General features: G+C 29.2%; 1 protein-coding gene across 2 annotated transcripts in view; it reads left to right on the forward strand.

Moving 5' to 3' along the window:
* The first annotated feature begins 4,450 nt into the window (after nt 1-4,450).
* The window catches only part of LOC142331808 (tubulin gamma-2 chain), a 71,297-nt gene continuing 51,675 nt past the window's right edge, over nt 4,451-24,072 (forward strand). The window contains exons 1-5 of one of the 2 annotated variants that reach the window (XM_075377936.1): nt 4,451-4,662; nt 6,852-6,964; nt 10,314-10,403; nt 12,824-12,970; nt 19,777-19,913. In XM_075377936.1, the coding sequence (XP_075234051.1) occupies nt 4,614-4,662; nt 6,852-6,964; nt 10,314-10,403; nt 12,824-12,970; nt 19,777-19,913 (536 nt within the window). In that variant the 5' untranslated portion in view covers nt 4,451-4,613. Of the gene's footprint in view, nt 4,663-4,717; nt 4,898-6,851; nt 6,965-10,313; nt 10,404-12,823; nt 12,971-19,776; nt 19,914-24,072 lie in introns of those variants that run through there. The other variant, XM_075377945.1, reaches the window with a different exon arrangement.

Consider the following 24,072-nt stretch of genomic DNA (forward strand, 5'->3'; position numbering starts at 1 on the left):
TGTTAAGGAAACAAGAAAGACTGTGACAGGATTATTTGTTGAGAACGTCAACAACCTACAGTAGTACAGTATTCAAAGCAAAGAAGATGGGACTCATTAACATTGAAGTTGTCCCATATAGCATTTAAATTCTTCCAAGGGTGTTGTTGTGTGCAGGGACTTACTAACTGCACAGAAGAAGAAATCGTTGAAGAGCTTCATCCACAAGGAGTTGTTGCTTGTTGAAGACTGAACACTCAATGCAATGGAGAAGTTGTATCCTTTGTACCACATGTCTTGACTTTTAGTCGACCCAAGCATCTGGAGAAGATAAAAGCTGGTTATCATCGATTAGTTGTTTGTTCATTCATCATAACTCTGTTGCGAGGTTTTGGGTACCAGAAATTTGGACACATAGCAGTGCAATATATAAGAAATATGTGTGGTGAGCCATTGCACCTTGATGACCCGTGCGAAAACCCATCTGTGTGCATAAATTGTCATGGACACCACTTAGCAAGATCGCATAACTGTCCAGTTTATAAACATAAGAAGCTATCCAGGAAGTGAAGACCATGTAGAAGGTCAGCTACTATGATGTGAAGAAAATTGTGACTAATAGATTGCCAAAGACTGTGTCCTATGTTCAGGTGGTGGCAGCCCCAGCAGCTCCTGTAACCCCCTTCAAAACAGGAGACGTGATATCTGAACTGGCATCAGGTAGTTGTAGGCATCATTAACAAGAAAATGAAATCTAAATTAGTTAAAGAAACAGGTCATAAACTGCTGCAGGTCTGGCATTCAACCAGTTCTAACGTGAAAGCTCAGAGAAAATCTGAGTCAAATACAATGCAAATTAAAGTTTAGATCAAGAAAATGTCCATACAGAGATCTGAGAAGCTGAAAGTAAAGATATTAGAAGAAAAAAAATTTTGAAAGACAGCCTAATGAAGTCTCTGAAAGCATGGAGGCCTTTAAACGAGAGGGCAAGCACTTTGGCTGCCCCACACCCTCTAGCGGGGAGTGCATTGAGTTCGACTCTGAAGCACTGCTGTCTACACCATTGAAGTTGGTTTCATCTCATGACAGCAGCAGGAGATTCTCCATGATTTATTACAGAGGATCAGAAGAATTCATCTCTGAGGCTTCAGACATGCTGGAGTTTGACATTGAGGCCTTCAGGAAGGTGGAGAAAAGGAAGAAAAAAGGATGGCCAAAGAGTAAACCTAGGCAATAAAATTTGTAGAAGAAATTAGTTTACATGTGCTTATAGAACTGACTGTGCTTGATTTTGACTGTATTTGACAATATTTCTTTAGAAATGGTTAAGTGTTTTTAACTTATTTTTAAGTGTTTTTTAGTGTGTTAGTTTTATATGTTTTTAAGTGGCAAGGGAAATGTACACCCTTATCAACTTGTGTTTATTTGGGGTTTTAATATCCTTTGGTAAATCTTTTGTTGGATGGATGATCTGTCATGACAAGACTAGCAGCCTTTAGACTATGTTGCTAGAGATTTTGTAAGGGAAGAAATTAAATTTCTCTTTTTTATGTGGAAAGGGGCTAATGACACAGCCATTGATGTTCCTAAAACTTTAAAAAAAATCACACTTTCAAAAGTATGAAATAATATGTATTAACCTTTCTAATGATAAAATATCTGCCTAAATTAAACTATGCAACAATATTATATTATATTAGTAATAATCCTAGTGCACTAAGACTTCTGCTTTTATTCCCTATTGTATGGAAAGTCTATGCTGGTTCTAGAATTTTATACACTAGCTAATTCTATTGTTGTCCATATTATAAAATTTATTTAAAAAAAGTTTTTACTTTTGTCTTCAGTCGTTTGACTGGTTTGATGCAGCTCTCCAAGATTCCCTATCTAGTGCTAGTCGTTTCATTTCAGTATACCCTCTACATCCTACATCCCTAACAATTTGTTTTACATATTCCAAACGTGGCCTGCCTACACAATTTTTCCCTTCTACCTGTCCTTCCAATATTAAAGCGAATATTCCAGGATGCCTTAGTATGTGGCCTATAAGTCTTTCTCTTCTTTTAACTATATTTTTCCAAATGCTTCTTTCTTCATCTATTTGTCGCTAAAAAAAGTATGTCTTGAAAAGTTTTTGAAAATTAACATATAGAAAGCCCTCAGGGTGTTAGGAAAAACTTTTCTACTTACACAACCATTCTACTTTTTTTTTAGAAAATTTAAATAATGTAAATGCAATAGCAAGAAAAATTTTCTTTTCTATTTTTTCTGATCTTAACAGATCAATTGGTTTAGTTCTGCACTTCCTAGTAATGACAAAGCTTAAAATTACTAAATGTCAAATTAGTGATTATTAAAATAATTCAATTCTTTTTTCCAAAAGCCCTATCTGTGTTAATTAGCAGCAACTTATTCAGTGGAGTTACCTGTAACCATATCATAAAAAATGTAGAATGCAGGATGCCCCAGAGAACTGTTTCAGATATATTTTTCTTTTTTATATTTTTAAATGATCTACAAATAACCAGACCATTTAATTTGTTTTCAGATGATATTGCTGAATCTATATCTGAAGATAATTATTTAACAGAAAAAACAAAAGATCTATATTAGCAGTTTAAAAGATAATTCACTGGATGAATTTAAACTATCTAAATTTAAATGTGGATAAAGTCGTCGTAGTGTGCTTCATAAGTAGAGATACACTATTGCTAATTTGGATGAATAACATTCCCACTAATGATAATAGTAATATTTGTTTTACAAATAATGTAAAATTTTTGGATGATTTGTTAAATGATAAATTTTCATGAGATGATCAAATTGATTTACAAGCGAATCATTCTTTTTCCTTTTGAAACATTTTAATTAATCATTAAGCTTGTAATGATAATTAAATATTTATTTTACAAAAAATTAATTTTCATTATAACACTCTAAAAAAATTCTGTAATTAAACATATTTAAAAACTTCAAGATGTTTTTGAAACATTGTGATTATCTTCATTGACCTGCGTTGCTGTTCACTGCTTCTTAATACCAGTGGTTTTTTTTAATTAGGTAAACATATTTAGAATGAGGTCGAAAATTATATGTGTCTGATTATCTAGTTTATTGGTATTGTGTGATTATATATTTCATAATGTTCTATAGTATTAATATGCGTACATAAATTTTGTATCAATGTTGCCTGATTTATGATGTGTATAAGATAGTTGTCTCTGAGTTTTGTTGTGTCCAAGTATAACATTACATAATTATTAGAGCTACATAAAAGAGTCAGAACTACCTTTCAGAATGGAAAAATGGGCTTTATTTTTTGTTTCATTTTTGTGTACAATTTATTAAAAAAAAGAATGATTCTAACATTTCCATACATTTATATTTATCAACCTTTTCCAAAAATAAATCTTTACCATTAAAAAGTAGCAATACTGATTTATATTTAACAAGAAAATAAAACTATTTTTATATTACGCACAGTTTCACCTAAAAGAAAGTACTTTACGTTTCTATTCTGAACTTTAATAAGTTAATAACCTAAAAGAACTAATAACCAATTTATTTAAGATCAAATTTTATTTTAAGGAAAGAATATTACCCTATTTATAAGTTTTTAAGAACTGCTAGTTAGATAACCTAAATTTGGCATACTAAAATATGTTATGTAATATGACATTGTATGTAATTTTCATTAATGATAGCAAAATTATTGTTTTATTTGTGCCAATTTAATTTGTTTACTATTTTCTTACAGATCAGTATTTCATAATTATCGTTTCTTGTCGTTGATTATTGTTTCTGTAACCAGTACATGTACCTAAAAGTTTGTTATATTCTTCATATATATTATCTCTCTTCCAATTTTATATTTTGTGTGATGCTACTGCAGTATTCTGTTTATGTTTTTCAAGGAATATCACATTTATTATTCTTGATGTGATGTGAGTATATTCTGTTCTGATCGGTAATTTCTAGCCCATAACTTTTGCTATTATGGTGTTACTATAATACAAATCAAGCAAGAAAACTGTAGTAACATAGTTTTCAACAAAAGGGCATGGCTGTCTCTTGCTAAGGTTACAAAAAATATTTCAGACAAAGATTACCGAAAATAAGTTTTTTTTTGTTGTTAATGTGATGTTTTTGACAGGATGAAAAAATTTCAAATATCTCTGTAAACTGTTTCTTGCTATACGGCATATTCTGGGATATTTTCGAAATAATATGAGTATAAGTACCTGTAATTATCAAATTAACCAAATTGTAAGTTACATAGACATCGAAGCGGTGGTTCTGAAGAAATCAAGAGTGAAACATTTAAAAAATAATAAACACCTTTGCGATAAAAATGGTAAAACAGTAGAAAGTCAACAAAAGTTTTATCTTTATTTTGTGATTATATATTTTTCTAGAAAAAATATTTTATTGGGTATTCTTTGTTTTAATGGGGTTTAATAAAAACTATCTCAGAGGCTGTGTGGAGTAGTTGATATTCGTACGTTTTGGAGGGAATCCATCAACAATGTTTCTGTGATTCGTAGGAAACTGATTTTGTGATTTATACTAATATTAGGTTATTTTAATTACTACATTTGTGTTTTAAATTTTTTCTAAGACTTGTGTTTCACATCATGCCTTGTGAAATTATAACTTTACAGTTAGGTCAATGTGGTAACCAAAGTAAGTGAGAATCCGTTGTTTTTAATTTATGTTGATCTTTTACTTCGACTGTTTTTTTAGGAATACTCTAGTTTTGTGGCTATTGTGTTGAGCAGTTTATTTTGTGGTCCCCAATAAAAATCACGTAATGAAAAGGTAGTTTATTTTACTGACGAATTGTAGTTTGCAGTAAATATGTTTCCTGACGAATTTCTCTTGGTCAGATTCTCTTATAGCCATTGTTAATAAATAAAATGTAAGTAGATAGTATTAAATAAGTATTATGTCTAATTCTCTTAAAAAAAAGTTACACCAACATATTTAAAATTTAACTTAGATTAAATAATACTCGATATTCGAATGTAACCTTATCTGCAGAACTGGAAACAGGCTGTGCGTCAAATTGTCAAAGTTAAGTGAAATATCTTGTTGAGTAGTTAGCATGTACAAGTTTTAGCCATTGCAGGAACTTGCAGACACTAAATTAATGCAGGAATGTCTGTAAATTATAAATTCTTTACATTGACATCAGCTGACTATGTGTGCAGGATCAGGGATCTACAGTATACTTAATGTGATTACTATCAAGTATGTTAACTGCATGGAAGGATTGTCATTTGTACTTTTACATGATGCTATAAAATCCATTTAAGATTAATGAAGAGGGGGAATGGAATAATGTAGAAGAACATTAGTAGAGATAATTTTAAAATAAATAATTACAAATTGATATTTTACTAATGACCATGCCCAGAGGAACAGATAACTTAGATAAAGATATGGAAATACAAACATATTATTAATCTTTTTTTTGTTAAAAAATTAATTATTTAATATTAAGTATCTGAATAATTGCTTGATCAACTTGAATTAACTCTAACCTTAACTTTAACCCTAACCTTAACCCCAGCTTCCTTCATTTAAATCGTTTTAGCATATGAACTGGTTGCTATAAGTGACAAAATTGATTGCTAATTAACAGATTTTGACAGTGGCATCACCCACTCTCCAAACCTTTCCGACACATTTAGATCTTGTGTTTTCCCGATCCGAAGCATATCTGCTATGGTATATTAATGTATTAAAAAAAATTGAAATTGATCAAGTGATTGCTAAAATTTACCCAGTTTTATTTATTTTTTCTTACTGTTTTCTGAATACTTAAATATTTTCCTAGAATCTGTGAGAGTATTGAAATAAATTTTGTCATTAATGGGTGGTGACAACGTAAACTCAAATGTAATCATGCAGAATAATGAAATGTTCACCATATTAAAGAAGTCATTTCAGTTATTCATATTGGTGTTTCAGGAGAAATGGGAATTAATTTGGGAACTTATTCTAGAGCTTGAATTAAGAAAAATTTTATACAAACATATGTCTGAAAACGCTTTGTAAATGCTTGTTATTGAGTTATGCCTGGTGAAAAATTTTGCCCAGATTTCAGATCTCCCAGTGAAATGAAGTATTCAAAAATTTTAAGGGGTTAACTTGATGGTTTCTTACGTCTTTTTACCAGAAAAATCAAAGAAACCAGGTTCCAGAGCTGTGTCTCCTGTAGTCTTCAAGATATTCATCATAAACAGAACATATGGTGATATAACACATTTTTTAGGTTTAAAGTAAAATAACTGTTAAATGATTAATAAATGCATAAATTTTATTATCAAAACTTGTAGTGAATTTAATTTTTAGAAAATTAGCATAATAAAGTCCATTAAAGTGATACTATGAGGTTGTAAAAGCAACAAAAAAAAAGACGAAAAAAGTCCATTAAAAAAAAAACAACTTCTATTATTAAAAACAATTTGGAACTAAATTTATCTAAATATATAATGAATTTCTAAAAATTAATTACAGCAAATTTTAGTTCAATAAATTAAGACTTTTATGTATGTGAAACTAATTTGATATTTGTTGGTTTCCTGGAAATTTATTATCAATTACTTCATGGTTTGTGAATTATTAACTTCCTTCTTCCAGGTGCTGTTGAGCAGTCCTGAATATTTTTGACAATACCAATCTTATCGATTCTTTCTACCGGCTATTTTAAGTAGGTGGTTCGCTTTTGGTTTAATGAGTTTCAGTGGTTTTATAGCAGTTTTTTTTTTTAGTAGTAAAATTAAAAGTAAGAATTGGAAAGATTTTCGGTCTTAATTTTATTCAGAAAAATATATTTACCACTTTATTTTGATTTTTATCTTTTTCAGTTGGGTTTGAATTTTGGAAAAAGTTGTGTTCGGAACATGGCATAAATCCTGAAGGGATTCTTGAAGATTACGCTACAGAAGGAATTGATCGCAAAGATGTGTTTTTCTATCAGGTAACTCTTCTTTCTGAATTACATTATTGCTATATGTTAATGACTATGACTCAGTAATATTTGTCTAGGAAGTTTTTGAATTATCTACAAATAATTTAAGTTTTTAAAAATTTGAAGAAAAACTTAAGTAACAAATAACATTAAAGATAATTAAAAGAAAATTTTAAATGTTGACCATTTTAATGAAGTGTTTGGCATTGCAAACTTTTATATAACTGTACATAAAGTACTTCTTTATTTTGTGAAAAAAGAAAAATAACATTTTGGCGATCGTTAGATTAGACCCCTCTAATAATTAAGGGAGCCTTAAATTATTTTTAGATAAATTTGTTTTGATAATCCCTATCATTAAAGAAAAAACTTGTGTTTAATGCCAATTAGATTATTTGGTCAATTACTTCAATTTGAATAAGATTATTCAAGCTGAAATAATTCTGTTACTTCAAAATGATTCAGATTGAAGTAATGAAGTTATTCAATTTGAATAAGATTATTAAATAGTGACTTGTCAATGGGTACTTAAAAAGTTAGTTATTAATTTTTTTGTTTTTAATGAAGTTGATAATTTTGCTAACGTTGTTAAATTTTATTCTAGCATAATAATTAAACATTTTATTTCTGTTGGTCATTTTATGGAATGATTTTTCTTGAATTTTATGATGTTCATTTCTGTCAGACTAAAAAAAAAATTTTAATTTTTTCGGCCTATACTGTGCAATTAATTTTTCTTTAATATGAATTTTCATATTTACCTTTCGGAATTTTCTTGTTAGGGGAGGTTCCTTTACAATGCTTACATTAATTACTTATTTTCTTCCAGTCTAGTCTTAGTGATACATTGTGTTGTGAAGTTGCTTAAATGCATCTACTTCATTTTTGTTTTACTTTAATGTGTTATTTTGTGTACAACATTTTCAATTCTTTTTTTCACTTATAACCATTTGCTGTTTTTCCTTTTGATTTTTCATGGGATAATATTCCTTGTGATTATTCACCTTAAAAAAATAAACCCAGCTCTTAAAAATAAACTATTAAATAAAAATTATTTAATGTATTAAAGAAAAATCTGACTAAAAATAAAAAAAATTATAGCTTTATTTTTGTGGGGATTTTATATCAGCAATATACAAACTTCTGTAGTGGAGTGACGATACTAGTTAGCTCTTCATTCAGAAGGTCTTGGGTTAAATCCTGGTCATGCTAGCTTATTTTTGTATGTTATAAAACTTCTGTATCACATTTCTGTTCAGTATTTTTAACTTATGTTGTGATACAAGTAAATAAAAAATAAAAGAAGTAGAGCCACATGGAGTTATTTTTTTATTGCTTGACCCATCACTTTTAGTGCTATGCATATTTATGTAGATTGCAATCTTAGAAGATGAAGTATTACAATTTTGACATTAAAATAAAATTTATAGTATTACGTTATTGTTTGTTGTTAATTTTTGGATCTTAAAAATAACAACAGTGCAAAAACCTTATTTGCAAATTAAAAGTAAACAAGGATACCTTTATAAAAACTTTACTGAAAAATATTTTTACAGTCTTTATGGGACATGAGGGAGTAGTCCAGCTGTATAAGCCGTTTCACTCTCTAAATTCATATATGAGATAAATTATGAATTCCTGTAATTAATTTCTACAACTACATTTATCCTTCATTCAACCTTGTCTTGCTGCTTTATACTTTTCTATTGATTTAGTAATTAATATTTTTAAATTAATATATTGATCCTTTTGTAATTAATTAATTTTTACATTTCTATTTTACTTTTTTTTAAAGTAAATTTTTCATCTTATGCACTGATGCATATTTTTTGTTCTTCCATTATTTCTACTGTCTTTCATTACGTATTATTTTATGGGAGTGTTACCTTTCTGCTAAGGCTTTTCCCCTGCATTAGTAATTTTCTTTAAAGATATCCTTTCTATTACCTACTATACAAATTCATTGGTTAATTCTGCCATTCCCAGATCGTGGATTGTTTACAGTTCTTTTAAATGCTTAATGTGACTTAACAGGCTTGTTTGAACTTATTTTAAGTCATTTTTAATCTGCTTGAAACCCTATTTCTTTTTTCTAACATATTTTTATTTAATTCTGATTAAATTGTGGGTAATATCCAAGCATCTGGATATGTAATTTTGGTTTTGAAATCTCTGCTTGTTATATGGTTACCTGATATTCATACACTGTTGGTCCTACTCCTAATTAAAAATTTTTCCACAACCTTGTTTAATGATTTTATGTATCTGATCACAGCTACTAGTTAATACTTGAACAAAATTTGGAAAGCATGAGTTCTTTTGGTTTCTTTGACCTATTTCAAAATTAGTAATTTTTTCCATTCATTGAATCTATCTTTTGTGTTGAAGTGAGTCTTATTTCTATGCTTGTATTATTATAATATCATTCCCATTAATATTTATATCCCTTTTACAAGTTGCACTAGCAAACTAAATGTTACGGAGTGAAACTTGCAGGATAGGTTAGGTACAGAATGTTGTGTGTTATTACAGGAAGCATCAAGAGATAGCACAAACATAGAAAAATAAATTAATTTATGTCCATGAAAGTTAAAATTACAATTTAATAATTTTTCTGTTAAAAAAAGTAATAGAAAAATGTGAAATTATACAAAAAATCAGTATATAATTTTATTTGTCAGCATTATAAAAGCCTACATGTCAGTTAATTAAAAAAGTCTGAAGTGATTTTATTGTAATCAATTTATTTATGTGTTATACTTTGTATAGTTTGAGTTCATTGAAAGTAGTAAGTATATAGGTGTGTGATACAGCTGGTAAATATTCTATGTTCATCTTCCAACATGTTTCTTGCAATTGAAGGAAGTGCTTCATCACAGGATGATTTAACATGCTTTAATGTCTTAAATTAAAATTTTTACCAAAAAATGAAAATATTCAAGTCAGCTTATATTATAATACAGTAATGTGTTTCAAAATAACTCTTATATTGAAGACGGTGTAGAAAAAATTAGTAAATTATGTAATTTGTTTATTATTTTAAATTTTACACTGTTCCAGGTTGTAATATTTTATTTATGTTGTATTCAGTTTTATATTCTCATACTTAAAATTCTTTTATTGCTTGTGGAGTTTGCACAAAGCTGCTCTGTGTTTATATGACAAGTGAGAACAAACAGGGTTCAGTAGATTTTGTAGTGTTTTTATATGTAAGTAGCATTTTTAAAATTTATTTTCAGTTTTCAGATCTAATAATTACTGATTTTAACAAACTGAATCTAAAACAAATGTTTTAAAATCCGAAAATAATGCGATCTGTCTTCATGCTTTTAATAATAAATATAATATTTTATTCTAGGCTGATGATGAACATTACATTCCCAGAGCAGTGTTATTGGATCTGGAACCAAGAGTTATCCACACCATTATGAATTCACCCTACTCTAAGGTAAATTTTTATTTGCTTACTGTCTGTTGATTTGTGTCTTTAATTTATTCCTTAATCAGTTGGGCTCTTAGAATTTTTTTTTACTTTACTTCTACTTACAATAGTGACTACTACATAGTTGTGTTGTCTTTCAAAGGATTTTGATTATTGTTTAAGACATGCGTTATCTCCAATTAGTTGGCATATATTTCATCAAAATCTGAACTAGAATGTCTGGTTTAGAAATATTTTACCTATATCATTGTAATTAAATATATCATTTTCTTGTAAATTTTATAAATCTTTTAAAAATCTGCTTCATGAGACAGAACTTTTGCTAAATTTGTAAGTATCCAAAAACAATGACAATCAGATTATTGCTTTTGTCATTTAAATAAGCATATTGAATGAAGTAAATGTTCATTAAAAATCTTCAGCAATAAATTTAAAACTAATGATTTTGTTTGTAATTTTGAATCTGTAGATTGTGTGCCAATTGATAAATGAAGTAAATAGGTAAAATCTGTCAAGATTTCTGTAGAAAAATCTTTGAACTGCTTTTATAACAAGTAACTTAATCTGTGTCTAGAAAAACTTCTTAAGTCTATTTTTTGTCTGGTGAAAAATTACTGACAAAAGATTTATGATTACTGTGGAGATATTAATAAAGTACATTATATTGAATAAGTCTAAATGTAAAAAAATTAAAAATAATAACTAAATTTTGATCTGTAAGAAGAGTGTAGGAAATGGGTGGGATGGAGGAAGATAGGTGGAATTTGTAACAGAACAAACTACATTAAAATAATTTTAAATGTTTCAGAAGAAATCTATTAACAAAAAGATTTAAAAAAAAAATACATTTTTAATACAAGTGGTGTAAAGCTTAAAAAATTATAAAAAAAATATATTTTTTAAACATTCAAAATTAAAAAAAAAAACGATCTGGGAAAACAAATATGTCAGTTGTGTATGATATAATACATATAACTGTAGTAAGAACTTAAAACAATAAACCAGAACCCAACAGCATACCTAACCTCACCAGAACTAGAAACATTACTTTCTTATCTTTGAACCAAATGATTCTGCTCAGAAGTTGGCTAGTTGTCACACGAATCTGTATAATCCAGAACAAATGTGCTAATAAACTTTAAGACTTAATCAATATGACTTGTGAATGGAGTTATAATTCATTGTTGAAAAAATGTAAGATTTTATAATTTTGGAGCAGTAATTTCAAAACAGTTCCAAGAAAATATTAAAAAGTACAATTTTTAGAATCCAAAAATTGCTGATGCTGTGTCTGCTCTGACCAACTGTTTCTGAAACAAGATGCTGCTGTTTTTTTTTAATTTCTGATTAAAGAAATCTTTCAGTATAAAAATGTCTTCACTGTGCACTCTATAATAAAAGACTTGAGTCAGAGGTGTAAAATGTTAGTTCTTAACTAAAGTGGTATTGGGGCGTAGGCAAAATGATCCAGATATGTGGGTGTAGAGAACCATTTGTATCCTATACACAGTATAAGGAAAGAGGATGCCCTAAATTTAGGTGGAAAGGTGACATCATTATTTTCTGGTAGCCTCTGGGAGAAAGTGATGAATGACAAATTAGCTTAGTGGTAGCAGATGCCTTATGATGGCCAAGTGAAATCTTAATCCTATCAATAGCTATTTTCGTATTCATTATAATAAGAAATACAGTAGGACTATTTCCATATGTATTTACCCCAACAATATAGCAAAAAAGAAGCGTCAAACTAAAAATCCACCTTTTAAAAGTCAATTTAAAAAAAAATAAAATAACTGAATAATCAAATAAAATATATGTCTGAATAAGTTTTGATGTATTTTATCATAATCCTACTAATGTAGAAAATTTAGGTTTGTATGATGTTCTTGAAAACAGGTGGGAATATGAAGAGCTATTTCGCACTTTTCACACTGTCATACAGTTTCACTTATTATTCTCTCTTGGGTATAAAAAGCATCTCTTGGTGGGGTTTTCCTTTGCAGCTGTTGCAGGAATTTTCAAAGCAAAGGGAACCGACTGTTTTGCTTGAAGATGTAGGGCTTTTAGATGTAGATGTGGGCTTTTTAGATGTAGTGGTCCATTTGATGGCTTGGATATTGTGAAATTGTAACATTTTCAATGAACACTAAAAATGAACATGAAAATGAACATTAGTGTTGTTTAAAACAACTTCGTAAACCTGTATTGTTTATTTATTTTCTTTTGGTTATGAGATAAATTTGTTATTAAAAAAAATATACATGTCATTATAAAATAATGTTTAATCAAAGCTATTATCAGTATTGTGTGCTTTACTTCAGTGTGCTGTAGATACTATCATAATATTTCATATAAAAATCATTTATATTTATTATAAATTATTAACAGTTGTGTAGTGGAAGATTTATTGTTTTTAATTATTATAGCTGTACAATCCTGAGAATATATACCTGTCAAAGCATGGTGGTGGTGCAGGCAATAACTGGGCATCTGGTTATAGTCAGGGAGAAAGACTACAGGAGGAAATATTTGATATAATTGATAGAGAAGCAGATGGCAGTGACAGTCTTGAGGTGAAAAATAAATTTTTCTATTTTCATAATTATTTTTAAATTATAAGAATGTCCATTAATTGTATATCAGTATTATTAATTAACCAATGTTAATGTTGAACAGGATCAAACAGTCATTGTAGGGTTAAAAAGTCACTGAAGATTATTTGTTGCATTTAGGAATGCATGTTTGAAGGTTTAAATTTAATAAGTATGTGAAATAACTTATCTGCAATGCAGTACACTTATAAATATTACATTGATTTTTTGAACAATGTTAATAAAAATTAAATAATAATTATTTCATTCACTATTACAATTGGTAAAATATACTATGCAACAATTTATTTTTTGGACTGCTAGATCATGGGTATTAACCCATTCATTGACCAATATTGGATAATTTTATTTTTTTAAAAATGACAATTTTTTTTATTTTTGGTTTAAATTAACCTTAAAGTTAGTGGAAAAATACTAAAAACAAAAATCATTAACAGTTTACTTTTTTCAAAATTTTAATATTATTTTTATTTTACATTATATAGGCCTGCTCTATTTTTACTCGTGATTGTCAATAATATTAGAAATAAAAAAAAAAAAAAATATATATATAGTAATAATTAAGTAATCAAATAAGATATATGTCTGAATAATTTTTGATGTATTTTATCATAGCCCTATCAATGTAGAAAATTTAGTTTTGTATGATATTCTCAAAAGCAGATGTCAGTTTGAAGAGCAATTTCATACTTTTTACACTGTCATATAGTTTCACTTATTATTTTTTTTTTGGGCACAAAAAACATCTTAGTGGGGCTTTTATTTGCAGCTGTTGCAGTAATTTTCATGACAAAAGGAGCACATTGTTTTGCTTGAAGATGTAGAGGGAGGGCTTGGTCCATTTGATGGTTGTCCATGGCTTGGGCATTGTGAAATGTAACATTTTCAAAATCTTGCCCTACAAAGTTCAACTTTTGATTTTGATTTTTGATGATTCTTTTTTCTTGTAAGAGATTTCAAACTATAAAAGAGTTGCTAAGAGCCATGTTAAAAAGGTAAAAAAAAATCTTTGTAAATTAGAGAATATTTCTCATCACTGGATAACGGCCCCGACCTTTTTTTTTTTTTTACTCTTCTGGCTTTACCCTTATCAGTCATGTGAGGAGAGTCATATAAGGTTGAGATCATTGACATTCTTCTCATGCCAATTTAAGCCCAAGATATTCTTTGTACTTTAATGTTCTACTGTTGGAAGTTTTTTCAGAACAGTTATTTAGTAACAGTTAGTTAGTATTTTTTCTGTGTGCAAGAACATTTTCTATAACAAAGGTTTTATTTTCTAAAAGTAGTCTAAATAATTTAGAAGAACTATACCAATTATCATTAAAAATAGTATATCCCTAGTTCAAAAGTGCTTTACTAAGGTTCATTATAACAGCTTCATTTGCCTATCACATTGTCGTGCTTATTGTGGCCATAATAAACTGAAAATTTCCAACAGTACCAGTTTGAAATTTATTTAATTTATAAAACTTTATACTGAACTGAGTTCTTATAAAGGGATTGAATTTAATATATGATAAATGTATCCTACACTTCATCAAACTTGCATTTTTTGTCAGGTGTGTACACATCTGCAAATTTCACATTCATATATTCAATAATAAGTTTTATTTTCTTTACCCCATCGTTGTCCTCTTGTGAATCATTTACAAAATGAAGGTATTTAATAACAGAAAATGTTTATAGGGCATCACCTCGTCAAAAATTGGCATGTGAAGAAGTTTTCTTTTTGTTAAATATAATACGTCATTTTGGATTTTCCTGATATCAAAATAGTTATTCCTAAAATCTTTTCAATTTTTCTACTATAACCTCACTGGGTCAGTCGATTTGAGGTGACCCAAGGGTAGTTGCTTGACCAATTCAAAAAAAAAATTGAAGCTTATCCACTTGTTTCCTGCATGTTTCAGGACCTTAAAACTATTTTTTTAAATTTTTTTATTTAAGTAGTTTACCTGTGTCAGCCATTTTTGTTACGGTGTGCACACCTATTTTTGTGATTGTTAGGGTTTATGGAAAAAATCGTAACTAAAAAACTATTGGTCCTGGAAGGATGAAACAAAAAACAATTTATTCTTATTTTCTCAAGGTAAAAGATTGATCCAGTGGTTTATTTACCTATAGTTCTTCTTTCTATGAGAAAATGACCAATAAATTTGAACATGAAAAATGGTGAAATTTCACTTTTGGTAATTTTTTTCGAGAGGCAGGGATGACATATACAGTTTGAATTATTTTTTATGTGTAGGTATATGTTAGTTTTTCCATTAATAATATTACTGGTGATATACTTACCCCTAAATGTTTATGAATTTTTAAAAACTAATTTAAAAAAAAAATTCAAATTTTGGCTTCAAATAACTCTGATGGGGCTGGTGATAAAAATCTCAAATTTGTGCTACTTGCAATGTTTTTATAGATGTTTATGGCAAATAAAAAAGTTTTTGTGTATTGTATTAATAAAAAACTTATAACTTCTCAAAAATCTGTTAAAAGCGATACCATTTTGACTTGCAAAATAAGTGTTCCAAAGGGGTTTCTTGCTCTCTTTGCATTTCAATATTTTTATACTTATTACTATAGTTGAAATAGACTTGGTTGAACCATTCAACTGCAGTGTTCATGTTATAATGTGCTTGAAGTCATTTTCAGTTGTCAGGAAAATTCATGTTATAATATGCTCATTTATGCTTGTTGCATCATTTAGCTTTGCAGTTACAGATTGGTCAGTCTGACATTAGTTAGTGATCTGTTCACATCTTTACCGAATGTCTCAAATTTCATCCTGTGTGGAAGTGTTTATTAAATAAATAAGTTTTACTTAATAATATTATATTTGCAAATTCTAAAATCAGATAAATTTTTTCATTATTTTCAAGTAATATGGTGAAACAGTGAAAGAACGATTTCCATAGGAGTGTATGTGAATGAAGAATGTCATAAAACAGTGTATGGTACAGTGCCAAAAGAACTCCCCCCCCCCACATCAATATTGAACAATTGGATGTTGCTTGTAGCATTTTGGGTGTTTCACCCCCATCATGAAACTAACTACAGTGATGGATCATTCTCACACAATTTCAAGAGAATTATCAGAAGAGATATCACAGCTTGGTTAATTACTAAATGATAAACTTTCATTGCTACAAAATCAGACTATTTTAATGAAGAATAATTAATATTTTGCTACAGTTTATTTTTTCTTCAGTAGTGTTTACAAAAATAAACCAATGTAGAAATGAATTCTTGAAAAAATTATGTAGGCTACTCATTGAAATCTCAGTTTGGGTAAGTTTTACAAAGCATTTTTGAATCAAAATTGTATTAGGTTACTGGTATTGTTTAAGTTGTCATTAAATTACGATCTATCATTAGTAATTTGTTGAAAATGTCAACTTCAACAACGTAGGGGCTAAATATAAAAAAATATAAAGTGCAAAGAAGAAAAGAAACCCCTTTGCAGCACTTATTTAGCAAGTCAAAATGGCATCACTTTATCTAGTTTTTCATCATTTTTGAGAGGTTATAACTTTTTTATTAGTCCAATACGCAAGAAACTTTTTTGTTTGCCATAAACATTTAAACAATGCAAGTTGTGCAAATTTGAGATTTTTACGACCAGCTCCTTCAGAGTTATTTGCAGCCAAAAAAAATTATTAATGAATAAATTATTTTATTAAATTATTATAATGAAATTATTTGAATTTAAAAAAAAAATTGTTTCAAAACTTAAACATTTAGGAATAAGTGTATCACCATTAATATTATTTATGGTCAAACTACTAACATATACCTACATATAAACTGTTTATGCCATCCCTGGCTCTTGAAAAAAATTACCAAAACTGAAATTTTATATGTTATATTTTTCATGTTCAACTTTACTGGTAATTTTCTTATAGAAAGAAGAGAGATCTTTTACCTTGAAAAAAGTGATTCAATTGATTTTTGTTTCAAACTTCCAGGACCAACACACATTTTTAGTTATGATTTTTTGTGTATACCCTTATAATCACAAATATTGTATGCACACTGTAACAAAAATGGCCATAAGTAAACTGCTTAAATAAAAAATAAAAAAAATCGTTTTTCTTGAAACATGTAGGAAATTAGGTAAGTTTCAGATTTTTTTTTAATTGGTCAAGCAACCAGCTTATGTTTTTTTTTGGGACACTTCAAATGGATTGACCCCACTTCGTCTTTGATGATTCTGAATTTACAGTATCTATTTTCACTTGGCATACCTGTTAGTTCCAACATAATTATTTTTTAAAAAATCATCAAGAATCTTTCTTAAATGCTTTAATTTGTTTAGGAACATTATCCTTTTGACAAAGCTTTGAATATTATATTCTTTCATATCAGGATTACCAATAAAAGGAATTTTAATGACTTTACTGTTTTTATTTTTTCAGTCCTAAGTGTAAATATAACATCCCTGTTTGTCATTCCTTTAATGTTACTTTTGCCATTACTGTCTGATTCATTGTCAATGTTTCAGTCATCATCATCAGTACCATCATTGTTACTTGCATATAAAAATCATATAATATCATCGGGCTTATTTTCAAAATTATTACACACGAACTCATATTGCAACTTACAAAATTAAATAGAACATATGGTTACCACATGGTAAACGTGTGGGCAATGACAAAAAAAATAATAGAATTTAGTTTTGTAATATGAAAATTCCTTCCGAAAAATAAATTGTATATTGTTAAAGTAATAAAAAAAAGAAAAGATGTTTTGTGTGGTTTTATTCATAGAGTATGTTGAAAACGACACTTATTAATGATTTGTAAAAGTATGTTGTATAAAGAAAATGAACATGTAGAACATCTTCTGCATGCTTAAAAAATTATCAATAAGTAATATAATGCATTGAGATAACATTGTTTTTGTTTTACTAAAATTTCAGTTTAGTATTCTGAATATTTCTTGTATAGACATTTTTTCTTTTTTAGTTGAAATATGGGTATGACAAATACTAATTAGACTACATTTACAGTGGAAAGTAGTTGGTGGGGAGTAGAGTTACCAGTATTGTTAAGTGTGTCCATTCCTTTGTTTAAACAATGAATTATTTATTAGTTACACTCTTTGGAAGCCAGCAGTACACATGGATTTTAAAAGATATTGTAAAAAAGGATGTATATATAAGTTACCTCCATATTTTCTTGGCGTTGTGTTATACTTGACGAGTATGTTATACTTGCTGAGAATTGAAGATCTCGGAAAACTTGAAACCTGGTCTCCTTGGAGAATGAGAGCTACCATTATGAAACGATTTGTTCAAAGTAAACTCTTCTAAGTACGCAAAAAGGGATGCAAATGAAGACAAAAGTTTTCTCCAATTCGGGGATCTCTAATTTGCCTGCTTTCTGGATACCTAGAAACCTGAAATGTATAGTTTGCAATGCTATCTAAGGAAAAATAAGTAAAAGTGATTTTGGTTACCAACTCCTAAGAAGATTAAATTAAATAGGAATTGAAAAGAAGTGCCAAGAACAAAAGAGCTGGCATCTTGACAAGTGGAAGGCTCCGTTTAGGGTAGCACCTTTTAAAAGATTTAAGATTGAGGTGCACTATAACATCCTTTAAGATTGAGATACACCATAACAATTTGGTTTAACTAAGTAAGGCATTGAAATCATAAAGATTGTTTCATTTTTAGCAGTTTTGATGATTTATTTTTTGAATGAACAAATTACTGTAATTTTTCTTGAATTTTTAACAGGATTTCTAGCACATTCAGTTAACTTCTCTTGCAATAATAAGGGACTTTATTTAGAAAACTTTCTTACAGAATGCTTGCAACTAAGTGTCTGGTCCATTACACTAAGTGAACTAAGTGTTAGTCCATTAGTTTCTGCGGGCACAAAAAGAATACTTGTTGGGAGGTCTCTTCCACCTCGCACTCCAGACAATTTTCAGATAGATTGAGCCCGAATCTATACAAATAAGACCTGAATCCCCCATGACCCACCAGGAATTGTGTTAACTCAAAACTCAGTGTACCATGGGTCCTCTAGCACCACCCCCTGATGTTCCCAATAAGGCGGTGGGTCCACCTACCCTTCGTGGTCCGGTTCCACCGCTCCTGCCATGTTTGTGTGATCTCTTCTTCTAGTTCTCAGGAGAACCACCCTTCCTTTCCTCTAATGGGAATGTTCTCAGTTCCCTAGTTATGCTATGCCGCATTATCATGAAGTTTACAGGTGGGAATCCAGTAATCACCTCAACTCTATCACACTTGGTTTCCCTCAGAAGCCAAGATCCCTCTTTTCAGGAACAAGGTCATTCATTGTGCACAGAAAACAGGCAGGAGAATGGATGGAATTAGAGTATGATCTTAGATTTCAGTTGACCATGTTGTGTTCAAAATGGACTATTAGAGTTCTATTGACAGAAATCAGTTCAGTTGCTTTTTTCCTGTATTGTTTGTATTAAGAAGTTTATGATACAGTTCTTGTGTAGTTTTTTTTTTTAATATACAGTTAGGATTAATTAGAAGTGCATGGAAAACGAAATGGGTGTCATAGTGGTGAATGAAATGAACTGGTTATGTGTGGTTGAAATTGTAAATTTTATTAACCAATTAATGTGTTGAATAGTCATTATAAAAAGTTAAAATATAATTTTACTAAAATATGTTAATCAAAAACTACTTGTTACTTTCTTTTTTAACTGTTGTTTGATTCATTATTGTACATATTTCCATTATTAGATTGTTAAAATGATTCATTTTGCAATTTGTATAGGGGTTTGTCCTTTGCCATTCAATAGCTGGTGGAACTGGTTCAGGAATGGGTTCTTATCTATTGGAGCGTTTAACAGAAAGATATCCAAAAAAATTGATTGAAACATACAGTGTCTTTCCAAACCAAGATGAAATAAGGTATGATGATTTAATTTCTGTTTTTGTAATGATATTAAAAAATTCACTAAAATGTGTTTAGTAATGTTTTTTTGTTAACAACATCTGATATTGTCACTGGAGATGGAAGTATGTTTTTTTTTTTTTAAATGTCTGCTTTTACCAAAATGAGATAAAATCTAATTAGGGTAAAGGTAAAGTTTACATTGTGACATATGATATAAAATTATTTTGTGTACATCAAAGAAATTTAAGAAATTTTTGTGTACGTCTAAGAAATTGTGTACATTAAGGGAGTATGAATTTGATTATTTGAGCATAAAAAAAAGCTGTTTATATAAAAACTTTGTATGTGTGTATTTTTTTTAGGTATAAATGACATGTTTCTGAAAATATTCTTTTAACAAAACTATTTTTATTTCTAAATACATAGTAAAACTAGAAATCAATGCAGCTTCCAAGGAAGTTTGTACACAGTTGACTTTCACTTATGCTGATTCATTCTGATAATAAATGCTTCATGAAATATTAGTTGAAGTCAATGGGTGAATCAGTGGTTGGCTTACAATAAAAACAGTTGGCAGTAAAAAAATATTGTATATACAGTAATGTGCAGATTAATCCAAACACAGGAGTTTTTTTTTCTTTTCTATGTTGTGGCTACACTACTTGATCACACTCATTCTTTAAGTTGTCTGTGTAATGTGAGGTTATTGTTCTTTGGTTATTCACCAACTTTCATGTTATAGTGTTTTGTGTAAATTTATTTTATTTTTTATTACAAAATCATATTTTTGAATTTTTTGTTCTGTCTTGAATATATAATAATGGTTATAACTTCAAGAAAGCATTTGAAAAGAAAATTGTTTTGCTTTCTGAGCATACCAGTATGGCAACAAAAAATAGCTTCTGAGTGTAGTGTTGGTCTAGGGTTAGTGAATGCTATTTTTAAAAAAAATTAAGGAAACTGTTACTTTCACCTCAAAGGAAAGGAAAGTGTGGCTGTAAAAGAAAAACTACAATATAGGATTGCTTATTATTGAGAACAGTAGACTCGATCCAAACTTATCTGCTGTGGACTTTAATAGAGAATTAGCAGCCAATGGAACAAATTTACTCATGACAACTGTTAGATGCCAAATTCTTGCAGCTAGATGGAACACTTGTTGGCGACTAGCTATAAAGCAGCTTTTAATCCCAGCAATATGCAAAAAAAAGGTTCTTGTAAGCCCCAAAGCACATGCTAACTGGACCAAAGATGGAGAAATGTTATGTTTTCTCAAGAATCACATTTTAGTGTTCAAGGGCAAGGGTTTCTATATGTTAGAAAAGCATCAGATTAAAATACATGTTATGTATATGTAATAAACTGACAGCTATGTATAATGTCTTCTCACTTTTAATCAGTTTTTACTTTCATGTTGATTTAACTACTGTGACATTTCTTTATAAAGTTTGGGTTTGATGTTAAAAGTGCGCCCATAAATGGTGGTGAATTCTATGGGAGTCGGCTTCTTAAAAAGGACTTAATCCTTTTAATATTGTTGAATGAAGTTCTTGTTCCTGGTGGATAACATGCACATCTTTGTTTCAATCATCTGTGTTGTTCACTTTTGCGATCCACTGCTGGCCATCATAAATACATACAGTTTTGTCTAAAGTGTCAATGGCACTACTTTTGCAACTTGATAAAGTATACTATCAGATGATTATGATGTGTACTGACATTTTAACGGACTTTCTGTTGTAAAAAAATGAAATGATCTAGGGCCTTTAATTGTTTGACCAGTGTTGTACCTTTCCACAAAGGCAGTGTTTCTCAACCTGGAGGGTCGCGAAATTAGCCTACAATTTTACAGTAATGAAATCATTTTGTGAGAAAAAATCATTTATAAACATTTTAGATTAATAAGATAGATTAATGAGATGGTTGCATTTGGTTTTCATTTAAAGGTTTCTCTATATGTGGTGGATCTAAGTTAGAAATGCACAAAAGCAAATTATTTTCAAATGATCAAATGAGATTCCTATATTTAGTTTTTAGTGCAACCATAGACAAAATCCCTTTTCACAAAGGTAAGACTTGGAAAAAGGGATTTCAGTGAAACTTCCCTTGACGGACACTTCTCAATAATGGACTCTTAATAGTGGACACTTTAGATTCCTCGCCAGCTTTAAGATTGTATTAATGTATAAAATAGTTTGCAATAACAGCCCTTCTAACTAATGGATGCAGACAATAAATTTACCTATAAAAACTGTTGAATCAGTTCTAAAAACAGAGAGCAGGAATAAAAATTATAATTTTCCGCAAGTATATACTGTACATTAAAATGTGTAATATTTTTGTTATGGTCTAGTTCTGTATCTCTTCTTGTAGTACATTTTCTGTATGCACATTTATTGTATGGTCAGTTTTGTGTATTTTATAAAAATTTTTACAACCATCATTACCACAACTTAAAATATCTCAAAATTGTAAGCGGTTGACATTAAAAGAAAAAGTAGTGGTTATAAATGTCTACGAAAAAGAAAAACTTAGTGTGTGTGATATGGGAAAACGTTTTGATATCAGGAAAAATCAGATATGATATATCTTAAAAAGCAAACTTGATATCCTAAAGTCATGGACTGAAAATTATATCATTTAAGCAAACATGCATTTTCTAAAACACCAGGCCTAGCGGTTGATAATTTGACTTAAAAATGGTTTGCAGGGCTCTTACTAATAACATTCCAGCCTCTGGAACTTTGTACATGAGAAAGCCCTAAAAATTGCTAAAGAGCTCGGCTAAAGTTACAGTGGGTGTAAAGCATTAGGGGGTTAGTTAGGTAAATTCAGAACTTTTCATATAAAAATGTTTGGGGTGATGGTTCTGTAGATGAGAATTTGTGTCTGAGCAGAGGAAAAGTTAAATGAACTATGTGTTAGTTATAATGAAAAAACATTTTTAATGTGATAAGACTGGTCTTTTTTTCTGGGCTTAGTTCAGTGAAAGAATGTGTTTCAAAGAAGAAAAATGTACAGGGGAAGATATAAAAAGGAAGACTGACTTATGTAGACTGTGAATATGTCCAGGTGAATTTGAAAAACCATTAATAATCGGCAAAGCTGCAAAGTTACTATATTTTAATGGCATAAACATTAGTTCATTACAGATTGAATGGAATTCAAAGAAAAAAGTTAGATGACTAGGGACATAATGATGGTCATAATAAATTTTTCCCACAAATACTACTGCAGTATGTCAATCATCTGATCTTTCAGAACTTTAAAATTCAGTACAGAAAAAAGGTGTTAACGTTACTTATTGTCAAAAATGAAAGTTACTAGTGCTGATGAGCTTTTGAAAAGCATTAATATGTTGGAAACAGTTTTGTAGATTCATATGGCTGTAAAGAAGCTTACTACTATGACAGTAAGATATTGTTTTGTAAATGCCGGTATTAAACTCCATAAACTAATTTCACCTCTGGCATTGAAAACCATACTGAACCAAATGAAAATTCTGTAGAACAGAGTGAAATACAAGAACTTATTGAATCATTTGGAAACTGCAAAGAGTACCCAAACATTGACAATGCGTTCAATACAGAGGACCTATCGACTGACATTGTTAATCTTGTTGCTGACTCAGATTTGACTACTTTCATTATGAATGACAATGACTATGATGGTGATGATAATGATGAACCTGGATTTACTATCACGAGTAAGGAAGCAAGGGAAGAGGTTTGAAAATTAAAGCAATATTTCTTACGAAAAGGATTACTAGAAGGCGTTATTTTAATATCAGAAGTGCACTCACTTATTGAAAAAATGTGTACCTGGACTTAATTCAAACAAAAATAGACAGCTATTTAAAACCATCTATGTATAAATAAATTGTATGTATCCATATTTGATTTTTTATTTTGATTTTTACATTATTTTTTGTACAAGTTCTGATTAATATTCTTTTATACTGTAGCTTCTTTGATTAATATTTTTATTGGTTACATTGTTTTTATTCCAATTTAGTATAGTACACTAATTTTATTTTCTTATTTTATTGTTCAATTACATTAGTATAGTATTATTTTTTTTATTCAAATATGAGTGTAGAGGACAGTGTTTTATTTTCAGAAAAACAAAAAAACAAAAAACTTGAATTTTACAAAGTTGTATTGATTAGCAACT

Source organism: Lycorma delicatula, chromosome 1 (assembly GCF_047948215.1).
Source record: "Lycorma delicatula isolate Av1 chromosome 1, ASM4794821v1, whole genome shotgun sequence".
Classification (NCBI taxonomy): domain Eukaryota; kingdom Metazoa; phylum Arthropoda; class Insecta; order Hemiptera; family Fulgoridae; genus Lycorma; species Lycorma delicatula.